Source organism: Pantherophis guttatus, chromosome 4 (genome assembly GCF_059756535.1).
Source record: "Pantherophis guttatus breed Tessera chromosome 4, ASM5975653v1, whole genome shotgun sequence".
NCBI lineage: Eukaryota > Metazoa > Chordata > Lepidosauria > Squamata > Colubridae > Pantherophis > Pantherophis guttatus.
Window position 1 is genome coordinate 45636348 of NC_142066.1, and position 17256 is coordinate 45653603.

Sequence of the window (17256 nt, forward strand, 5' to 3'; positions counted from 1 at the left end):
TGATTTAGTTTGTTATTCAATAAGAACAGAAATGGAGATATGAGACTTCTGTTAGGGACCACAATACTGGCCATCGATAGTTGTCATTGTTCCCAATCAGTATAGTCATGGAGCTTGTAGTCCAACAAAACAAAAGAGCATCTGATTGGAAGAGGTCGTTATTTATTAATTGGTGAGCTATTACAGGCTGTGGATAAAATTCTGAAAGAGGTTCACATTCTATTTCTAAGTCATTCAGTGATTTGAGGCTTTTAATTTTCATCTCAAACATAGGTTTAGATTTAGACAACTGATCTGAGGTTATGTACAATTAAGAGTCAGATCCTTCAATTATCCTGATAAATAAAAACAATTTGGGAGAGAAATACAGTATCTTCAAAACTCAGAATTACAGAGAAATTTGAAAATAAGCAACAAAAATCTCTAATTCTCTGAATGTTGCAATGAGGAAAAGTTGAGCTTCCACATCTCCAAATAAATGGAATGTATTTCAGATATGTATTGTGTGAAAGTAGATTAGTACAACCTCTTCTTCCTCAATTAAAGTTGCAGAGCTCAGCTTTTGTCCCCTGTTCTCCTTGTCTCCTTGGAATCTTGAAGAGAATCTGGTGTCAAGGATAGGATGAGGAATATAAAAGGAACACAAAACAAAAGGAATACAGAGGGAAATGGTGAGAAAGAGATGGCTTCTTTGGGGGCTGGCCTGTCACCAGAAGAAATGAAGCATGCTCACAATAGCCTGGAGCATTCAAAGCACACTTTTGGATTCTGAATAGGACAGTGATAGTGAATCACCTTATATATGAGAGACAACATATCACAGGTAGTCTTTGATTTAGAACCACAGTAGAGCCTAACATTTCCATTGCCAAGCAAAGCAGTTGTTAAGTAAGTTGTGCCCCATTTTACAACTTGTTATGCTCCATTTATTAAGTGAATCATGCACTTGCAAAACAAATCTGGCTTTCCACGTTGTCTCTGCTTGTCAGAAGCTAGTTGAGAAAGTTAAAATGGTGATCACATGGCCCCAGGACAGTGCAACTGTCATATATACCATACATGCCAGTTGCCAAACATTCAAATTTTGTCATATGCCGATGGAGATATTGCAACAGTTGTGTGTGAATACTAGTCATAAGTCACTTTTTTTAGTGCCATTGTAATTTTGAACAGTCACCAAACAAATGGTTCTAAATCAAGAACTACTTGTGCAGATTATATACTGAGCCTTGGTGGCGCAGCAGACTAAAGTGCTGTTAAGTAGCACCAGCTACCTGCAATTACTGCAAGTTCAAATCTCACCAGGCTCAAGGTTAACTCAACCTTCCATCCTTTCGAGGTAGGTAAAATGAGGACCCAGATTGTGGGGGCAATAAGCTGACTTTGTATAAAAAAAAAGAACACCGCTTAGGGGGGCCTGAAAGCCCTACTAAGCAGGTATATACAAAAGTATGAAGGCTATTGCTTAACGCGTTGTAAGCCGCCCTGAGTCTCCAGAGAAAGGGCGGCATATAAATCGAACCAATAAATAAATAAATAAATAAATAAATTTTTATCTTTATCTTTATCTTTATTTAAATTAAATAAATATGTTGAAGATGTGGGATAGTTTACAAAAGGGGAAAAATAGGATTTATTAGGAATAGCTAATAAGAGAATCAAGATAGGAAAGTGCTGTTGTCAAGGAATAATTAAGTACAAGGCAGTGGTGAAATCTAAAAAAATTTCCTACTGGTTCTGTGGGCATGGCTTGGTGTGCATGGCTTGATGGTCATGTGACTGGGTGGGCGTGGCCAACTTGATGTCACTCACGTCATTCATTGTTAGAGCCAGGAGCTGCACATTCTGAAGCACATTCTGCACTTCTGAAGCCCCCAACGTTTTGAGTTTCCCTCCGCCATCTGGTGTGGGACGGGGAGAGCACTGAGAAAAATCCAGGCAGATTGAGAAGCAGCTCGGTCTCCTGCTCGACAACGCATAGGGGAGGCAGAGAGGAGGCTGTGGGAACACGAACTCAAGCTACCTGGATGCCGAAACGGGGAAGCTCTTCACAGGGGATGGGAATGGTGGCATTGGGTGTTAGGCAGCTGGACACATCGGGGAGGGGATTGGCAGAGAATGGATGCAATGGAGGTTCAGAGGCAAATGGAGGTGACAGCAGCATTTGATGACATCATGGGCCGACGGAGGGATAATTGGTGGCCCGTTTGAATGCACTGATCAGCTAAAGACTAGCTCAGCTGTTCATTATGTGTGTGGGACAGGTGGAGCCTGCATGGACATATAAAAAGCGCTGAGAAGCGGCTGCTCTCAAAGCCAACTTTAAACTAATGTAACTTAGCGTTGCCTCAGAGCTACCATGCAGCAGCAATAAACCATTTGCCAACTCCGGTTTCAGTGTGGATTGTTTGGGGCTGTCAAGGTTTGTTTAGGAATGCTGAGAGAAGCATCCGGGCAGAAGCGTTCATTTTTTAAGTGTGCTCAAGGCTGCCTAAAGAATGATTGGGAAGCTCAGTCCCGGGCCCTTTCCTCCTTGGCAACCAATCCCATTCTAAACTTCCTGAAGAACTCCTGAGGTCGAAGGGTTTTAAACGGGGCCTGGGAACCCAAAAGCTGGCTTTCTTAGAACTTGCACAAGACTCCCTGTCACCTGTCATGTTTACTTAGAAGGAGGGTTCGAATCCTGGAGCGACGGGGAAATAAGTGCCTTTTAGTTTGTTGCCAAAACCTCAGGGTTGGGGTGCGTGCTAGCTCCTCACCTGAACCCCCCAAGCTTCCATTGGTGCTGCATGGGGAGCTGAAGACTTCATAGGCAGGCCGCAGTGGGATGATAAAGTTGGCTGTGGCCAGGGCCAGTCCTGTGCTCTCTCCGTCCCACACTCAGTTCGTTTCCCTTCCACGCAACCATCAATAGCTTGTCCTTTAACATGATTTGTAGACCTCAAATCTCAGTGCTTGCAGTTTAGGGAAACGCCAGGCCCTTTCTGGAACAACTGGCTGCCCTCCCTCCCTGCCTGGCTGCAGTTGTCTGCCTGCCCTCCTGGAGCACTGCCGCCACCATTCGCTTTCGTTTCACGGCGGGAGAAGGAAGAAAGCAAACAGCAGCTCTGTGGTGGTGCTCCGGGAGGGCAGGCAAATGTCCCGGGCTGCTGCACATGTCTCGGGGTAGCACAGCAGCAGCGTCTCCACCAAGGGCCACCCACCCACCCATTGGTGGGGCCGGGCTGGATGCTGACCTTGGAAGGCAAATGGGGATGGGGGACCACCGGGAAGGCAGCACAGAAGGCAGGCAAGCATGGCATGACTGCAGGGAAGGGAGTAGGCTACTAGCTCCCTTCCCTGCAGCCCTGCCATGCTTGTCTGCCTTCCACATTGCCTTCCGCTTGCCTGCCTTCGCAAGCTGGCCATGGGGATGCTGGGAAGGCAGCGCGGAAGGCAGGGAAGCATGGCAGGGCTGCGGGTGCGGACCAGTTCAGGGGCGTGGCCAGCTACCAGTCGCTACCGGTTCGGCAAAGGAGCCCCAATGTCCACTACCGGTTCGCCTGAACCGGTCCAAACCGGTAGCATGTCACCCTGGTACAAGGGGATTATACAATCCTATAAACTTTGTCATAAGGTATGTTCAACAGTATCCTTCTCCAGACTAGCACTCTCCAAATCTATTAGTCCATGACTCCCAAAATTCCCAACACTCAGAAGTTTGGATCTTAAGATCCTAAAAACATCTAGAGAACTCTACAGCTCTAGTTCAACTCTAGTTCAAAAAGACTCATAAGTGTCACCATAGTTGTGTCTCCACAAAAAATACAGAACCATAAACCAACCACATTAGGTAGATTCAGTGAACCATAATTAACCAAACACATTTTAATCTCTCGTTAGAAAAACTAACACTTTCTCAAAATTCTCGAAAGCTACCGCTGCAAACCGTTTCTTTTACTTGTTGAAGTTGCTTACTTTTTGAATATAAAGCCCCCAGGAACTTAGAAAAATGACTGAATTTGGGAGAGAAAAATCTCTTTCCTTCGGCAGCAAGTAATTTTTTAATTTTGACACCTGAGCGTTCATTACAGCAGGGCGTCTCCAACCTGGGCAACTTTAAGACTTGTGGACTTCAACTCCCAGAATTCCTCAGCCAGCAAAGCAGTCCTCAAGTCTTAAAGTTGCCCTGGTTGGAGACCCTTGCATTACAGTATTATCTTTCAACTGATTGATCCGAAAACGAGCCTATTATTATCGTTCTGAACATCTTTCCTCGGCTGACGTCCACCACGGCTGCGACAGTCCCCGCCCCCCGTCCCTCCCCCCCCGCCCCACCGAAGGTTGTGCATCATGGGAGCTGCAGTCCAGTGCCTCTAAGACAGTAAAAGCTTGGCAGGAAGTCGGTTGAAGATGTCGCAAGGGCTTTGGCGAAGACTTCTCTCTTTTAGCCTCCGTTCCCCTTTTTAGGATTTTCAGTATCAAGGCAAATGAAGTGCCCCCCCCATTCCCCCCCACTCCCCCCGCCCCTTCGAATCAAACGGCTCCTTTCTTTGTCAGAGCGATGGGAGAATAGAAGGAAATTATCAACCCAGGCGCACTTCCTGCTTGTCGCACGCTGATGACGCAGTGGAGAGCGATGTGTGTATGGAGGGGGGGGGGGAGTTAAGTTATACGGTCAGTCGCCTCCAGTGCTGCCTTCCCCGGTAGAAGCAGCTCGGATCCAAAGGCTGTTTTTCTCCTTCTCCCTTCCCCACGCCCGGGCAAGAGATGCACCGCCGGGGCGTGGGGGCCGGCGCCATCGCCAAAAAAAAGTTGGCAGAGGTGAGGTCCTTTCCTTCCGAGGAGTGGAGTCCCTCTTTCCCCTCTTATCCTTTCCAGGAGAAAAGGAAATTTCCCTTCCCAGCCAAAAGTGCTGGGAGGTTTATGGTGGGAGCCTTTCGCGTATCCAAGTGGTCTGGGTCGGGGTTGCAAAGGGACTAGACTGGTGTGAGGGAGATACTTTGCACATGCCCAGAGGTATTTTCCATCTTCGGTAATGATTGTGCTAGAAACTAACTCTTCGAATTTCTTATTCTTTATTTTATTTTATTTTTTCCTTATTCATTTTTTTGTGCCAAACAAACCAGCTCCGGAAAGTTAGCCCACTCTGCATTCTTGGTTAACTTTATCTCTGAAAATGTTTACATCCTATTTTCCTCTAATTCATGAAGGATCCATACTTTTAGGAAGGACTGATGTTTTATCAAATTTTATTTGTCAATGTATATGCTGCTCCCCTCATGGTTTGAGGTGACACAACATAAAAAATATGGATGTAAAAACTATCACAGGTATAAAAACAGATTAAAATTACAAATAATTAAAACAAACTAGGGAACCATGGGTTTAGAGCAGAAGGTGATGACTTTTCTGTTATTACAGTAGCTATTTCCAGCCAAGAGCTTATCCTTCAAGCCATCCAGCATAGGCAAGTTTTAAGACATTCCCTGAAGGCCAGAAGGATGGAGACAGACCTCATCTCCTGCAGTAAGATGTTCCAAAGAGCCAAGGGTTGTGTCAGAAAAGGCTTTTTTCCTGTATCCCACCAGCCACAAGTCCTTGGTTGATGGGGTCCGCAGTAGGCATTTCTGCCAGCATGAGGGGGCAGGCAATCCCATACTTAGCTTTGCCTTGAAGAAAGGAAAGAGGTGCTGAAGTGACAGATTTTTCTAACCATTCATCTGTTTTCTAACCATTATCAATATTTTGTGGTACATCCTAAAACAATGTATTATCTGGCTGGATTTGCCAGAATAAAGACTACCTTGAATAGAGGTCAATTTCTGATGCCTTAATTTTCTTCCAGGATGCTTGCAACTCTTCAGGGTAACCTATAGCTTTGACATTTCCTTGAGGCTTCTCATCTATATTCTAACCAAGTCTATTCTTGTTTAGGTTTTTGAGATCAGCCAAGGTTGGCTAGTGCTACAATTGAATCTCATACATTGGCTGGAGTCAATGGCCCTGGTGAAGGTGGATCGTACATTTTATATAGGGCTATTTTTGAAAACTTCTTGGAAACTGCAGTTGGGGCAAAATGCAGTGACCTGGTTGTGAGTTAAAGCTATTGTAGATATTTTACATCCATGTTATGGGCCCTACATTGGTTTCCAATATTCCCAGTGCAATTCATGTTGTTTTCAACCTGGCTTTTAAAAGTTTGATATGGCTTGGCTCCCAGTTATTTTCAGGATCACTTCTTTCATATGGAATTGCCTGTCCGGTATGGTTCTTAAAGGAACAATTATTAATTTGTTCCTCATAAGAATGTGGTGGGAGGAGAAATTATAGTACTGATCTTACAGGCTCTAGTTGCCTCTTGTGAATAATTCCCTCTCCAGACACATCAGAATGTGGTTTGCTTGTCCTAGCTTAGCATATTACATGAACATAGCTACTCTGCTTTTTAACCATGGTTATGGTTTATTATGTTGTGCAAACATAGTTAACAAAGCCTTATATAAAATATTTATGGAAAAGAATATTCTCATCTGATAACAAAAAATTAAGCCTTCAGTATCAAAACATATCATGGAAAAAATCTAAGTGATCACTAAAAATCAATATGAATAGCACAATTATATGATTAAAATTATCAAGAATATTAAAAATTAATTATTTCTTTCTTTAGGCCAAATATAAGGAACGTGGGACAGTTTTGGCTGAAGATCAGTTAGCCCAGGTGAGATAAGAAAATGCCTATATTTGTTTTTGGAATTGGATGGATATCTGTAGCTCTGATCCCAAGCATTAAGATGTAATTCTAAGCTTCTATACAAAATGTGCTTATAATTTATGAAACTCAATTACAAAGGTCTTGAAATGATCAAGAATATCAGCAGCTTGGAGAAAAGACTAGAAAAGTTCTATGTAGAAAATGTGTTAATATTTAAACACTTGCAAACTTCCTATAAATTTTGGTCATTTTCAGTAGATTGTTGCTTGGGTTAGATGAACCATTGAATTAAACCAATGATATTTGAATTGGAGAATTCACAATGTTGTGCAATATGTTGTCTTGTATAGAAAGTAATTTAAAAGAATCTGTTGTAGTATTTCAAACCAGCTAATTTTGTTGCTCTATTGTCTTTTTCAAATATATTTACAGATGTCTAAGCAGCTGGAGACGTTTAAAAGTAACCTAGAAGAGTTTGCTAGTAAGCACAAACAAGAAATCCGTAAAAATCCTGAGTTCAGAGTCCAGTTCCAAAATATGTGCGCAACAATTGGTGTTGATCCACTAGCCTGTAAGCAATGGGGAAGGAGTGGAAAACTTTGATGGGGGAATCATGGCTCTTCAGTTGAAGTTGAATACACCTAGCATTTCTCAGTTAGCTGCAGGTATTGGGAATTAAGCAATATCTGGTCTTCTCTGTGCTTTAGATATAAAAATGGTCTGTGCTGAATGTTATTTATAGCCAGACATTAGAATAAAGAGATAGTCATAAAGCTTTTTTAGCAAATGGGAAATCTCTAGAATAGCCTAGTAAATCAGTTCATGTATGACTAGTTTTTCTCCCTAAATCATCATGTTAAGATTTCAAAGCCTTAAAGGAGTGGGAAATCATGTGGAAATGCAGGATTGTATTATAGTAAAATAACTTCCTACCAAGGAGACTGACAAAGCTAAACAAGATGGATGGCAGAATGAAGAACATATTGTTTATTTCAATGTTTTTCAATCTCAGCAACATTGAAATTAACTCTGGGATGGGGAATTCTGGAAGCTGAAGTCCAAACATCTCAAGTTGCTGAAGTTGAGAAATACTGTTTTATTCCATCCTTCATCAGCTTCTATTCACATACATAGAATTCCTTGTCATCATTGGCAGAAAATAAACTCTTCTGTCTTGGCCTGTTTCAGTAGGAAATGAAAATAAAAGAGGAAATGGAATCTAATTCTAATGGAATTAGAAATGGAATTCTAATACTGAAATCAGTATTAGATAGCAGATAGTTTCTAAAGCATAAAGATAGGCAGTCATAATTTCCCTTTAAGAACTACAAGACTTTGGTGAGGAGAGGAATGTCCCTCTGAGAAAATGCATAACTCCCCCCTCACCTAAAATAATATACACCTTTTTTTCCCTTTTTTTTTGCAGCTGGTAAAGGATTCTGGTCAGAAATGTTGGGTGTCGGAGATTTCTACTATGAGCTGGGTGTCCAGATTATTGAAGTCTGCTTGGCTCTCAAGCACAGAAATGGAGGTAACTCTGTTTAGTAATTCAATGCATGCCCCAACTTTCTGCTGATGAATTTCATTGGTAAAATGTTCTACATGTAGAGGGCCTTCTGCTTCCATTCCCACTGATAACCCCCAATCAAATTAATGTGTTTCTTAGGCCTTTTTTGTTTTTCTGTAATGTTAAGAGTGGGAGATCCTCATATTCTCATTCTCTCCCCCCTTAAAATTCAAATGAAAGTTCATTTTTTCCTACCTGGTGTGGTGATGTTGCTTCTATTCCAATAATTTCACCTTCAAGCCTTGGAAACTTGAGTTTCTAAATTGCCCACTTTCATTGCCCATTGTTTTCAACTTACAACAGTTCATTTAATGACTGTTCAAAGTTACAACAGCATTGAAAAAAGTTATTTTCACACTTACAACCATTGCAGCATCCCCATGGTCACATGGTCAAAAGTCAGGTGCTTGGCAGCTGGTTCATATTTATGGTGGTTGCAGTGCAACAGGGTCCTGTGATCACCTTTTACAACTGAGCAAAGTCAACAGGGAAGCCAGAGTCATTTAACAACCATATACTAATTTAACAACCAAAGTAATTCATTTAACAACTGTGGCAAGAAAAGTTGTAAAATGAGGACAAATTTATTTAACAACTGTTTCACTTAGCAACATAAATTTTGAACGCAATTGTGGTTGTAACTTGAGGACTACCTGTAATATGCTTTTGTGATTATCATAGCCTCCAAACTTTCTTGATATATTATTATTATTATTATTATTATTATTATTATTATTATTATTATTATTATTATTTCAATTTATATACCGCCCTTCTCCTATTGGACTCAGGGCGGTGCACAGCCAAGGATAAAAACATACCAATACAAAATTTAAAATCAATTAAAAGAATTATACAGCTTTGGCCCACGATTTAAAACAATCCAATTAAAACCCAATTTACACTTAAAAAGCTAAAAAGCTAAAAAAAGCTAAAGGGGGGGGGGTTCACGCCAGCCCTGCTTGATGGAAAAGAAAAGTTTTTAGGGCACAGCGAAAGGCTCGGAGATCTGGTATCCTTCGTATCTCCGGGGGCAAATCGTTCCAGAGGGCAGGTGCTGCCACAGAGAAGGCCCTCCCCCTGGGGATCGCCAGCTGACATTGCCTGGCTGATGGCACCCTGAGGAGTCCCTCTCTGTGGGAGCGTACTGGTCGGTGGGAGGCTATCGGCGGCAGAAGGCGGTCTCGCAAATACCCAGGTCCGATGCCATGGAGCACTTTAAAGGTGGTAACCAACACCTTGAAGCGCACCCGGAAGACCACTGGAAGCCATTGCAGCTCGCGCAGGAGAGGCATCACATGGGAGCGCCCTCTTGCACCCATAATCCCCTGTGCAGCCGCATTCTGCACCAGTTGGAACCTCCGGCTGCTCCTCAAGGGGAGCCCCATGTAGAGAGCATTGCAGTAGTCCAGGCGGGAAGTGACGAGCGCCTGAGTGACTGTGCGTAAGGAGTCCCGACCCAGAAAGGGCCGCAACTGGCGAATCAGGCGGACCTGATGAAAAGCCCCCCTGGCCACGGCCGTCATATGCTCTTCCAAAGACAGCGGTATATCCAGGAGGACGCTCAAGTTGCGAGCCCTCTCCATGAGGGCCAATGATTCGCCCCCAATAGCCAGCGTTGGCACCAGTTGGCTATATTGGGACGCCGGAAGCCACAGCCACTCAGTCTTGGAAGGATTGAGTCGAAGCCTGCTATTCCCCATCCAGATCCGCACGGCCTCCAGGCACCGGGACATCACTTCAAGGGCATCGTTGGGATGGCCTGGGGTGGTGATGTACAGCTGCATATCATCAGCGTACTGATGGAACTCCACCCCAAAGCCACGGATGATCTCACCCAGCGGCTTCACATAAATGTTGAACAGAAGGGGCGAGAGGACCGACCCTTATGGCACCCCACAAACGAGGCCCCTCGAGGTCGACCTCTGCCCCCTGCCAACACCGACTGTGACCAGTCAGAGAGATAGGAGGAGAACCACCGCAGAACGGTGCCCCCCAACTCCTAACCCCTCCAACCGGTGCAGCAAGATACCATGGTCGATCATATCAAAAGCTGCTGAGAGATCTAACAGGACCAGGATAGAGGAGCAACCCCTATCCTGAGCCCTCCAAAGATCATCCACCAATGCGACCAATGCCGTTTTCGTGCTGTACCGAGGCCGGAAGCCGGACTGGAGCGGATCCGAATAGACAGCTTCATCCAGATATCCAGGAAGCTGTTGTGCCACCACACTCTCAACAACCGTCGCCAAGAAGGGAAGGTTGGAGACCGGACGATAGTTAGCCAAAACAGCCGGGTCCAGAGCAGGCTTCTTGAGGAGGGGCCTCACCACCGCCTCTTTCAAGGCGGACGGGAAGACACCCTCCCTCAATGAAGCGTTGATAATACCCTGGAGCCAGCCTCATGTAACCTCCCGGGAGGCCAGCACCAACCAGGAGGGACACGGGTCCAGTAAACATGTGGTCGCGTTCAGCCGCCCCAGTATCCTGTCCACGTCCTCGGGAGCAACAGGATCGAACTCATCCCAAATGATATTCTCAAGACCGGCACCCATTATCCCGCCTGTACCTACCCAGTCAGAGACCAGGCCTTCCCGAATCTGAGTGATTTTATCGTGCAGATACTGAACAAAATCCTCAGCACGACCCTGCAAGGCATCTTCCCACGCTCCCAGGTGGAGGAGGGAGCGGGTCACCCTAAACAGGGTGGCCGGGCGGTTATCTGCCGATGCGATAAGAGCGGCAAAATAATCACATTTGAATGCTGTCTTCCAGAAATTTTAACAATTCAGTGTTATATATCGTAACTAAGAAATTAATTCCAATAATTTAAGTATGTACAACCAAGTACAAAATCTTTTGCCACCAAATAATCTATTTTTGCCTTTAGAGACACTTAATTTGAGAGAGTATCCTTAAACATTTTACGCATATCTATAGCCTGTTTGACACATTCTGCTAAATCAAAATGAGTACACTATGTGCAGTCCAGCAACTCTATCCACCCCCATAGTGGATAGGTCTTTGTTTACAGGATTAAGTGATAAACTCCCATTTTTCTCCCTAAAACATTGAGAATTTTGATTTTGCCTGCTTTAGTGGCAACACAACATGGCATTATGATTCTAAAGCTCTTTTTTTTAAAATCGCATTGCAATCCTATGCAGATTTATTCAGAAGCAAATACAATTATGTTCAGTGGAATTTATACCTTAGTAAGTATCTATGGGATAGCATACACATGCCTGTTAAGAAATGAGCCTCATATCAGAGATTGTATGTGTGTGTGTATGCATGCATATATAGATACATACATACATACATACATACATACATACATACACCTTCATTGAGACCACAACAACTCTCTGAAGTTTTGACCAGTATGTGATTACAGTCCTGACATGCACAGATGGCAGCAACCTGGGGAAAATTGATTTATACAATTATACAATTACAGACTTAATTACAAAATCTTTGGGTGGGTTCAACTGTTCTTACAATCTGCCTCTTGTTTCCTTTTTCCCTCTAGGATTAATAATATTGGATGAACTCCATCAACAAGTACTCAAAGGAAGAGGAAAATTTGCTCAAGATGTTAGCCAGTAAGTGATGCATTCATGACTATAATTTCTGCAAGGGAGTGTAATTTTAACAATGAAAAAAATTATGCAGGTTATGGTAATAATTGATTATGTTAATCATAATGATTATGGTTAACCTTATTAGTTGTGACCACAGTATTTTCGTTAGTAACCAAGTTTTCATGTTGAGCTATTGTTCCAATATATTGTATAAAAATGAATACTTTGTTGTACCAGATATGCATACAGTTGCTTTTCAAACTTGGCAACTTTAAGATTGTATTTGTATCTTTAAGCTTTATTGACATAGGGAGCAAGCTATATACAAGATACCTTCCAAATAGACTGACTGGGCAGATACTAGGCAGATTATAGCAGAAGAACAGGCATGTTTCAGAAAGGACTATAGTACTATAGATCATTGCTTTACCTAACACCACCTGATTCACAAATCAGTAAATGGGACCTCAAAATATTTATGTGCAACATTTATTGATCATCTAATACAATAAGTAGAGGAAAAGATTATAAAATGTATACATTATGTGAAGACACTTACATGCAAGTATGGATAAATCACAATGGCTCCCTAATAAATCAGATTAAAACTACAAAAGATGTCTGCCCGGGCTGTATCCTAGACCCCTTCCTCTTTCATTTTTAAATAAACAATATTGTAGAAGAATTTAACAATCTTTCCTTTCATGGCCTATCAGTTGAAACCAGAAAGGCCCCTATATTACTATATGCAGGCAATATTCATAACAACATCATTAATTGGAATTAAAAGAATTCTGACAAAATTTGGCACCTACCGACAGAAACTATTCTAAAACCAAGGTAATCATTTTTGTCAAGAGACATGGATTTACCCTAAATGGTGAAAAGACAAGTGGGGTCGTTTAAATATTTGGTTATATAATTTACTGAAGCTGTAACATAAAAAACACATATAACATCAAACAAAAACAACGGTCATGAGATCCATGAAAGTCATTTGGTCCTTTCTGCTCAAAAGGAAGGCAGTCAGTATAGTCTATGCTCAAGATCTTTCCCAGGAAAGTAATACAACAGTTAATATATGGGGAGTAAAGTCTGAAGGAGTTCTCAGACACCTTGAACTATCCTAGCCTATCTCTAACATTAAGAAGTTATACAAATTTGAAGTTCACTGTATTTCACTGCAAATATTATTTTGCCATTGTTTGAATGTTTGAGAGTTCACGTTGGCTTCCTAACATCTTTATAACTATAAAGGCTAGAAATTTGTCTTTTGGTGCATAGGCTTTGACACAAATACTCTGATTTGTGTCAAAGCCTATTTGTTGGGATTCCATTCTGCATTTCCCAGTGCAATTTTCTGTGTATTTTGAGTAGGTGATTTTGAGGAATTGAAATGTATTGCTCTGGAAATAATTGAAAATTTCTGCTATTCGTGCCTTATTTTACCTCCTTTATTTTCACAGAGATGACCTTATCCGAGCAATTAAGAAGCTGAAAGTTTTAGGAAATGGCTTTGGGATCCTTCCTGTTGGTGGGACATACCTGATCCAGTCTGTGCCAGCTGAACTAAACATGGATCATACTGTTGTCATACAGCTTGCTGAGGTGCTTATACTGGAAAAGAAAGAATGAATGGAATCAAGAGAGTGGAGATTTATTTTGATTTAGCCAGTTGTGGAAACTTTTTAAAATTTAACATGAAAGTAAGCAAGTGTTTCTACATGTTGAATTGGAGATTTAAATAAGAACTACAACAGGGGAGATAAATTCAGGGATTGTATAGTTTGGGGAGAGAAGAATTAATCCTCCCCTTTTGCAGTGACAATACAGTGTCAATCTGTATTGGGTCCTATATGTTTATTAAAAATAAAAAAGTAAGTAGTGGGAAACATATTTAGGGCAACAAAAGATGAATGCATTTAATAATTATTCATAGATCACAATTCCTTTCATCTAACATATATAATGCTTGTTTCACAGAAATATGCACGAGCTATGCACATCACATTGAAGCCAAAGTCAATAAGCCAATACCAAACTATCATTTCAAACTGTTTTATTACCCTAAACCCATAGATTATTCAAATCTCTATTCAATGTTTTGCTAAGCAAAAAGCAAACATACTTTATGTTTCCTATTAGATGGCATATGAACAGAGCAGTTCTTTTTCCCAGCGTGCACAGTTCAGTTTTAGCTGTTCTTTCTCCAGACAGATTTTAGAATTCTGTGAAGAATCTTGAGTAAGTGCCATTTTGTATGAAACTGTATCCTCAGTTTCATTAGGAAAAAAACTGGTAAGGAAATCTTTTCTAAAATTAATTTTAAATCAGAGATATTAGGATGTTATTTGATGTTTGGGCATGCAAAGCACATGTTCTGCTTTTGGTATATCTCCTCCCAAACAGCAGTCACTAAATGTATTTTATTCTCTTTTTATTTTGTATGCATTCTTTTTCTGCTTTGGCAAATTTACTGAAATCCTATTTTTTCCATTCTTAATTTCAGAAAAAGGGGTATGTGACTATAAGTGAAATCAAATCCAGTTTAAAGTGGGAAATGGAACGAGCCAAGCAAGTGCTGGTATGTCAGTAATTTGGACATATAACTAAGAACTGCCTGAATTTGGGTTTAAAATTCGTATTTTAAAAAAGTTGGAAATACTGTTTTCTCCAGAGGCTGATAATATTTACAGAATCCTTATATGGCATCTTGTTTATTTAATTAATTAATGGGACCAGAGTCACACTATATTTTGTAATATTTCAGTTATTTATTCTTGAAATCTTTCTTGTTTCTAGGCAACCATCAAGCCCATGAGATTTTGGGCAAGATCACTGGTATATAGGGGAATAGGCTTTTTCAACTTTTTTTTTAAAAATAATATGTAGCCTTGCTTGAGATGACTCAGTGGCATAAAAAAGGCTTCTGAGCTTTGCATTGGGTCAAGCTGTTTATAATGATACACTTATGAAATTCTCCCTATTTGGCATTTCATTCAGTCTGTTGTTCCCACCTTCTTTCCCAAATATGAGCCAGCGTTTCATGGTCACTAAACATGCGCAGTTCCTATGACAGTTTGTGCCATCATCCACTTACTTTTGTTTACTATTTTTTTTGTTCTCTTTTCTTCCCCAACAGGATCATTTGCTGAAGGAAGGGATGGCTTGGCTTGATACACAAGCTCCAGGAGAGCCACAGTACTGGCTACCTGCCCTCTTTACAGAACTGTACTCTCAGGAAATCACACCCGAAGAAGCAAAGGAAGCTTTACCATGACAATATCAAAGATGTGTAATAATTGAACATGGAATTAGGTTGATTGCTGGTTGTTAATATGGTAACATTGAACAGTAGTGATTACCTTGGATCTTAAAATATAAGAAAATTTCTGCTTTGCTAATATCTAATTTCAGCATGTGTTTGATACTAAATGTGGATTTCTGCCAAATGAAGATTTTTATTTCATTAGCAAGTTTCTGGTTCTTGTAATGGGGATGAGACAGCAGGAGGGAGTCTGTCCAAAATTGTAGCCTTTTATTTCTTTCTATTGTAAATGTTTAGAATGAGGACTGATCTCAGATGCTAAAACTGTTTGATTTCTTTTTGTTTGCTTATCCCAAGATTGTTGAGTAGTTTATTGACTGAGCTATATACAGTACATATGGAATACCTTCACTTGTAAAGGATTCTGTGTAAGTCTTGTTTCTGTATGATGAAACAGCAGGACTTCTTTATTGCTACTTGGATTTTGGGTAAAGGACCAAACTGTTATTATTGTTATTTCCAACTTATGTATCATTGGAGGTTTCCACAATTTCATTTTTTTAAAAAAAAAGCAAGAGTATCTGGAAAGACAGTTTAGAAAGTCATGGATAATGCTTAGTCCAATTTCAGCCATTCAGGCAGTCAGGGTTTCTCTGACCTGAGATACTGTGTGAAAATATACCTTCACAACTGTAACCATGTTGTGCCTTAGCATGTTGAAATCTGTAAACAGTAAATATACCCTTCCATATTTGTGCAGTGCACATACAAATTTGAAATTCATAAAGCTATGTCTTAAACTTCATTTTGTGGATATAAAACTTTATCAACATTTGAAAAACCATTGACTGCATTGAAGTCTTACTGATTTCCATAAAATAACAAGCTTATGTTCTGAATATAATTCATGGATACAAAAAAACCGTCGGGATTAAACTTATTTGAGGACTTACTACTCATGACCGAAAAGTTACACTTAGCCTGGTAAAAGAGTTTTCTGTAGCTATATTCACAGATCATGCCACGTGGAAGAAGAAACTGCTTCCTTTAACATCCTAAGAATCATCTTACGACTTCATACAAAATGCAAGGGAAAATTTATTGGGAATAATTTATGTGCAGAGTTGGCCTACTATAGATTGATGCCCTATCCAATGATGTTGATGTTACACTAGGCTAATGACGTCACACAAAAATTACTGGACAAAGTCATCCTGTAGTGCAGGAACTCAATCTAAGGTACATTTTACTTCAGCCTCTTAGTGAAGAAAAAAAATTCCCCTGAATTCCCTATCAAAAGGTGAAATAATACTGATAGAACATTGGCAATAAAATGAATAGTAAACTGTTTATTTTGAATGCAAAATTAATATTTCCAATGTACAAAAAATAAAATCTGAATTTCACATTAATTTGATTAACTTATTAACCAAGCAGATGGGCATTTTTCTTGTTATCCTAAAATGTACAAAAAGCCATTTTCTTTTCATGCACAACTTTTTTGAAATAGAACGTTTATTTTTCAGGTTGGAATGTAGAGTTTCCAGATGCCTTATAATTTTTCAGGATTCAGATTAGCCAGTATTTGCTTGCAGTCAATGCACTGTACATCTGGTAGCTTGTTTTGAAGACTATAAAAAAACCAAACTTGATAAAAGTCTGATGCTTCAATTTCTTATTTGTGATTGAGTTTAATTTCTGTCATAAAAAGAAGCAACACCCAAGAGTACTGGAATTTGTTTAGCTTTTTTTTCCTGTATTCCCTGAAATTATATTAGTTTATAACCAGTTACTGGTATCTGGAACACTATTATTATTATTATTATTATTATTATTATTATTATTATTATTATTATTATTATACGTTCTTTTTTAAAAAAAAATACCACGTGTCTATTTGAGTATTGATGGCATGGATTTCTTTCATTGTGATTGCCTGAAGCCACTGAAGAACCACCTTCCTATTGCCTTTGCAAACACACTTCTGTAAGTTTGCTCTGGAGAAAGTTGCATTCCAGAGCAATTTCAGGTATACATGTACTGCAGCCGAACAATATAATCCTAAATTTCTTTATCACCGGTAATTTCTGTCGAGCTCAATAGGATTAATTCCTAAACAGGTATGTATATAGGAAACGTC

At 40.4% G+C, this 17256-nt stretch overlaps 1 protein-coding gene across 2 annotated transcripts; it reads left to right on the plus strand.

Annotated features, from left to right (window-relative positions):
* Positions 1–4279: 4279 nt before the first annotated feature.
* On the plus strand, positions 4280–16773 carry SNF8 (SNF8 subunit of ESCRT-II). 2 transcript variants are annotated; one of them, XM_034415508.2, is made up of 8 exons: positions 4280–4803; positions 6653–6703; positions 7130–7268; positions 8124–8228; positions 11797–11869; positions 13315–13456; positions 14358–14432; positions 14991–16773. In XM_034415508.2, exons 1-8 carry the CDS (start codon positions 4750–4752, stop codon positions 15126–15128), a joined length of 777 nt encoding a protein of 258 aa, XP_034271399.1. In that variant the 5' UTR covers positions 4280–4749; the 3' UTR covers positions 15129–16773. The 2 variants fall into 2 exon arrangements, with proteins under 2 accessions (XP_034271399.1, XP_034271400.1); XM_034415509.2 differs by having other exon boundaries at positions 4608–4803; positions 7130–7178.
* Positions 16774–17256: the final 483 nt, after the last annotated feature.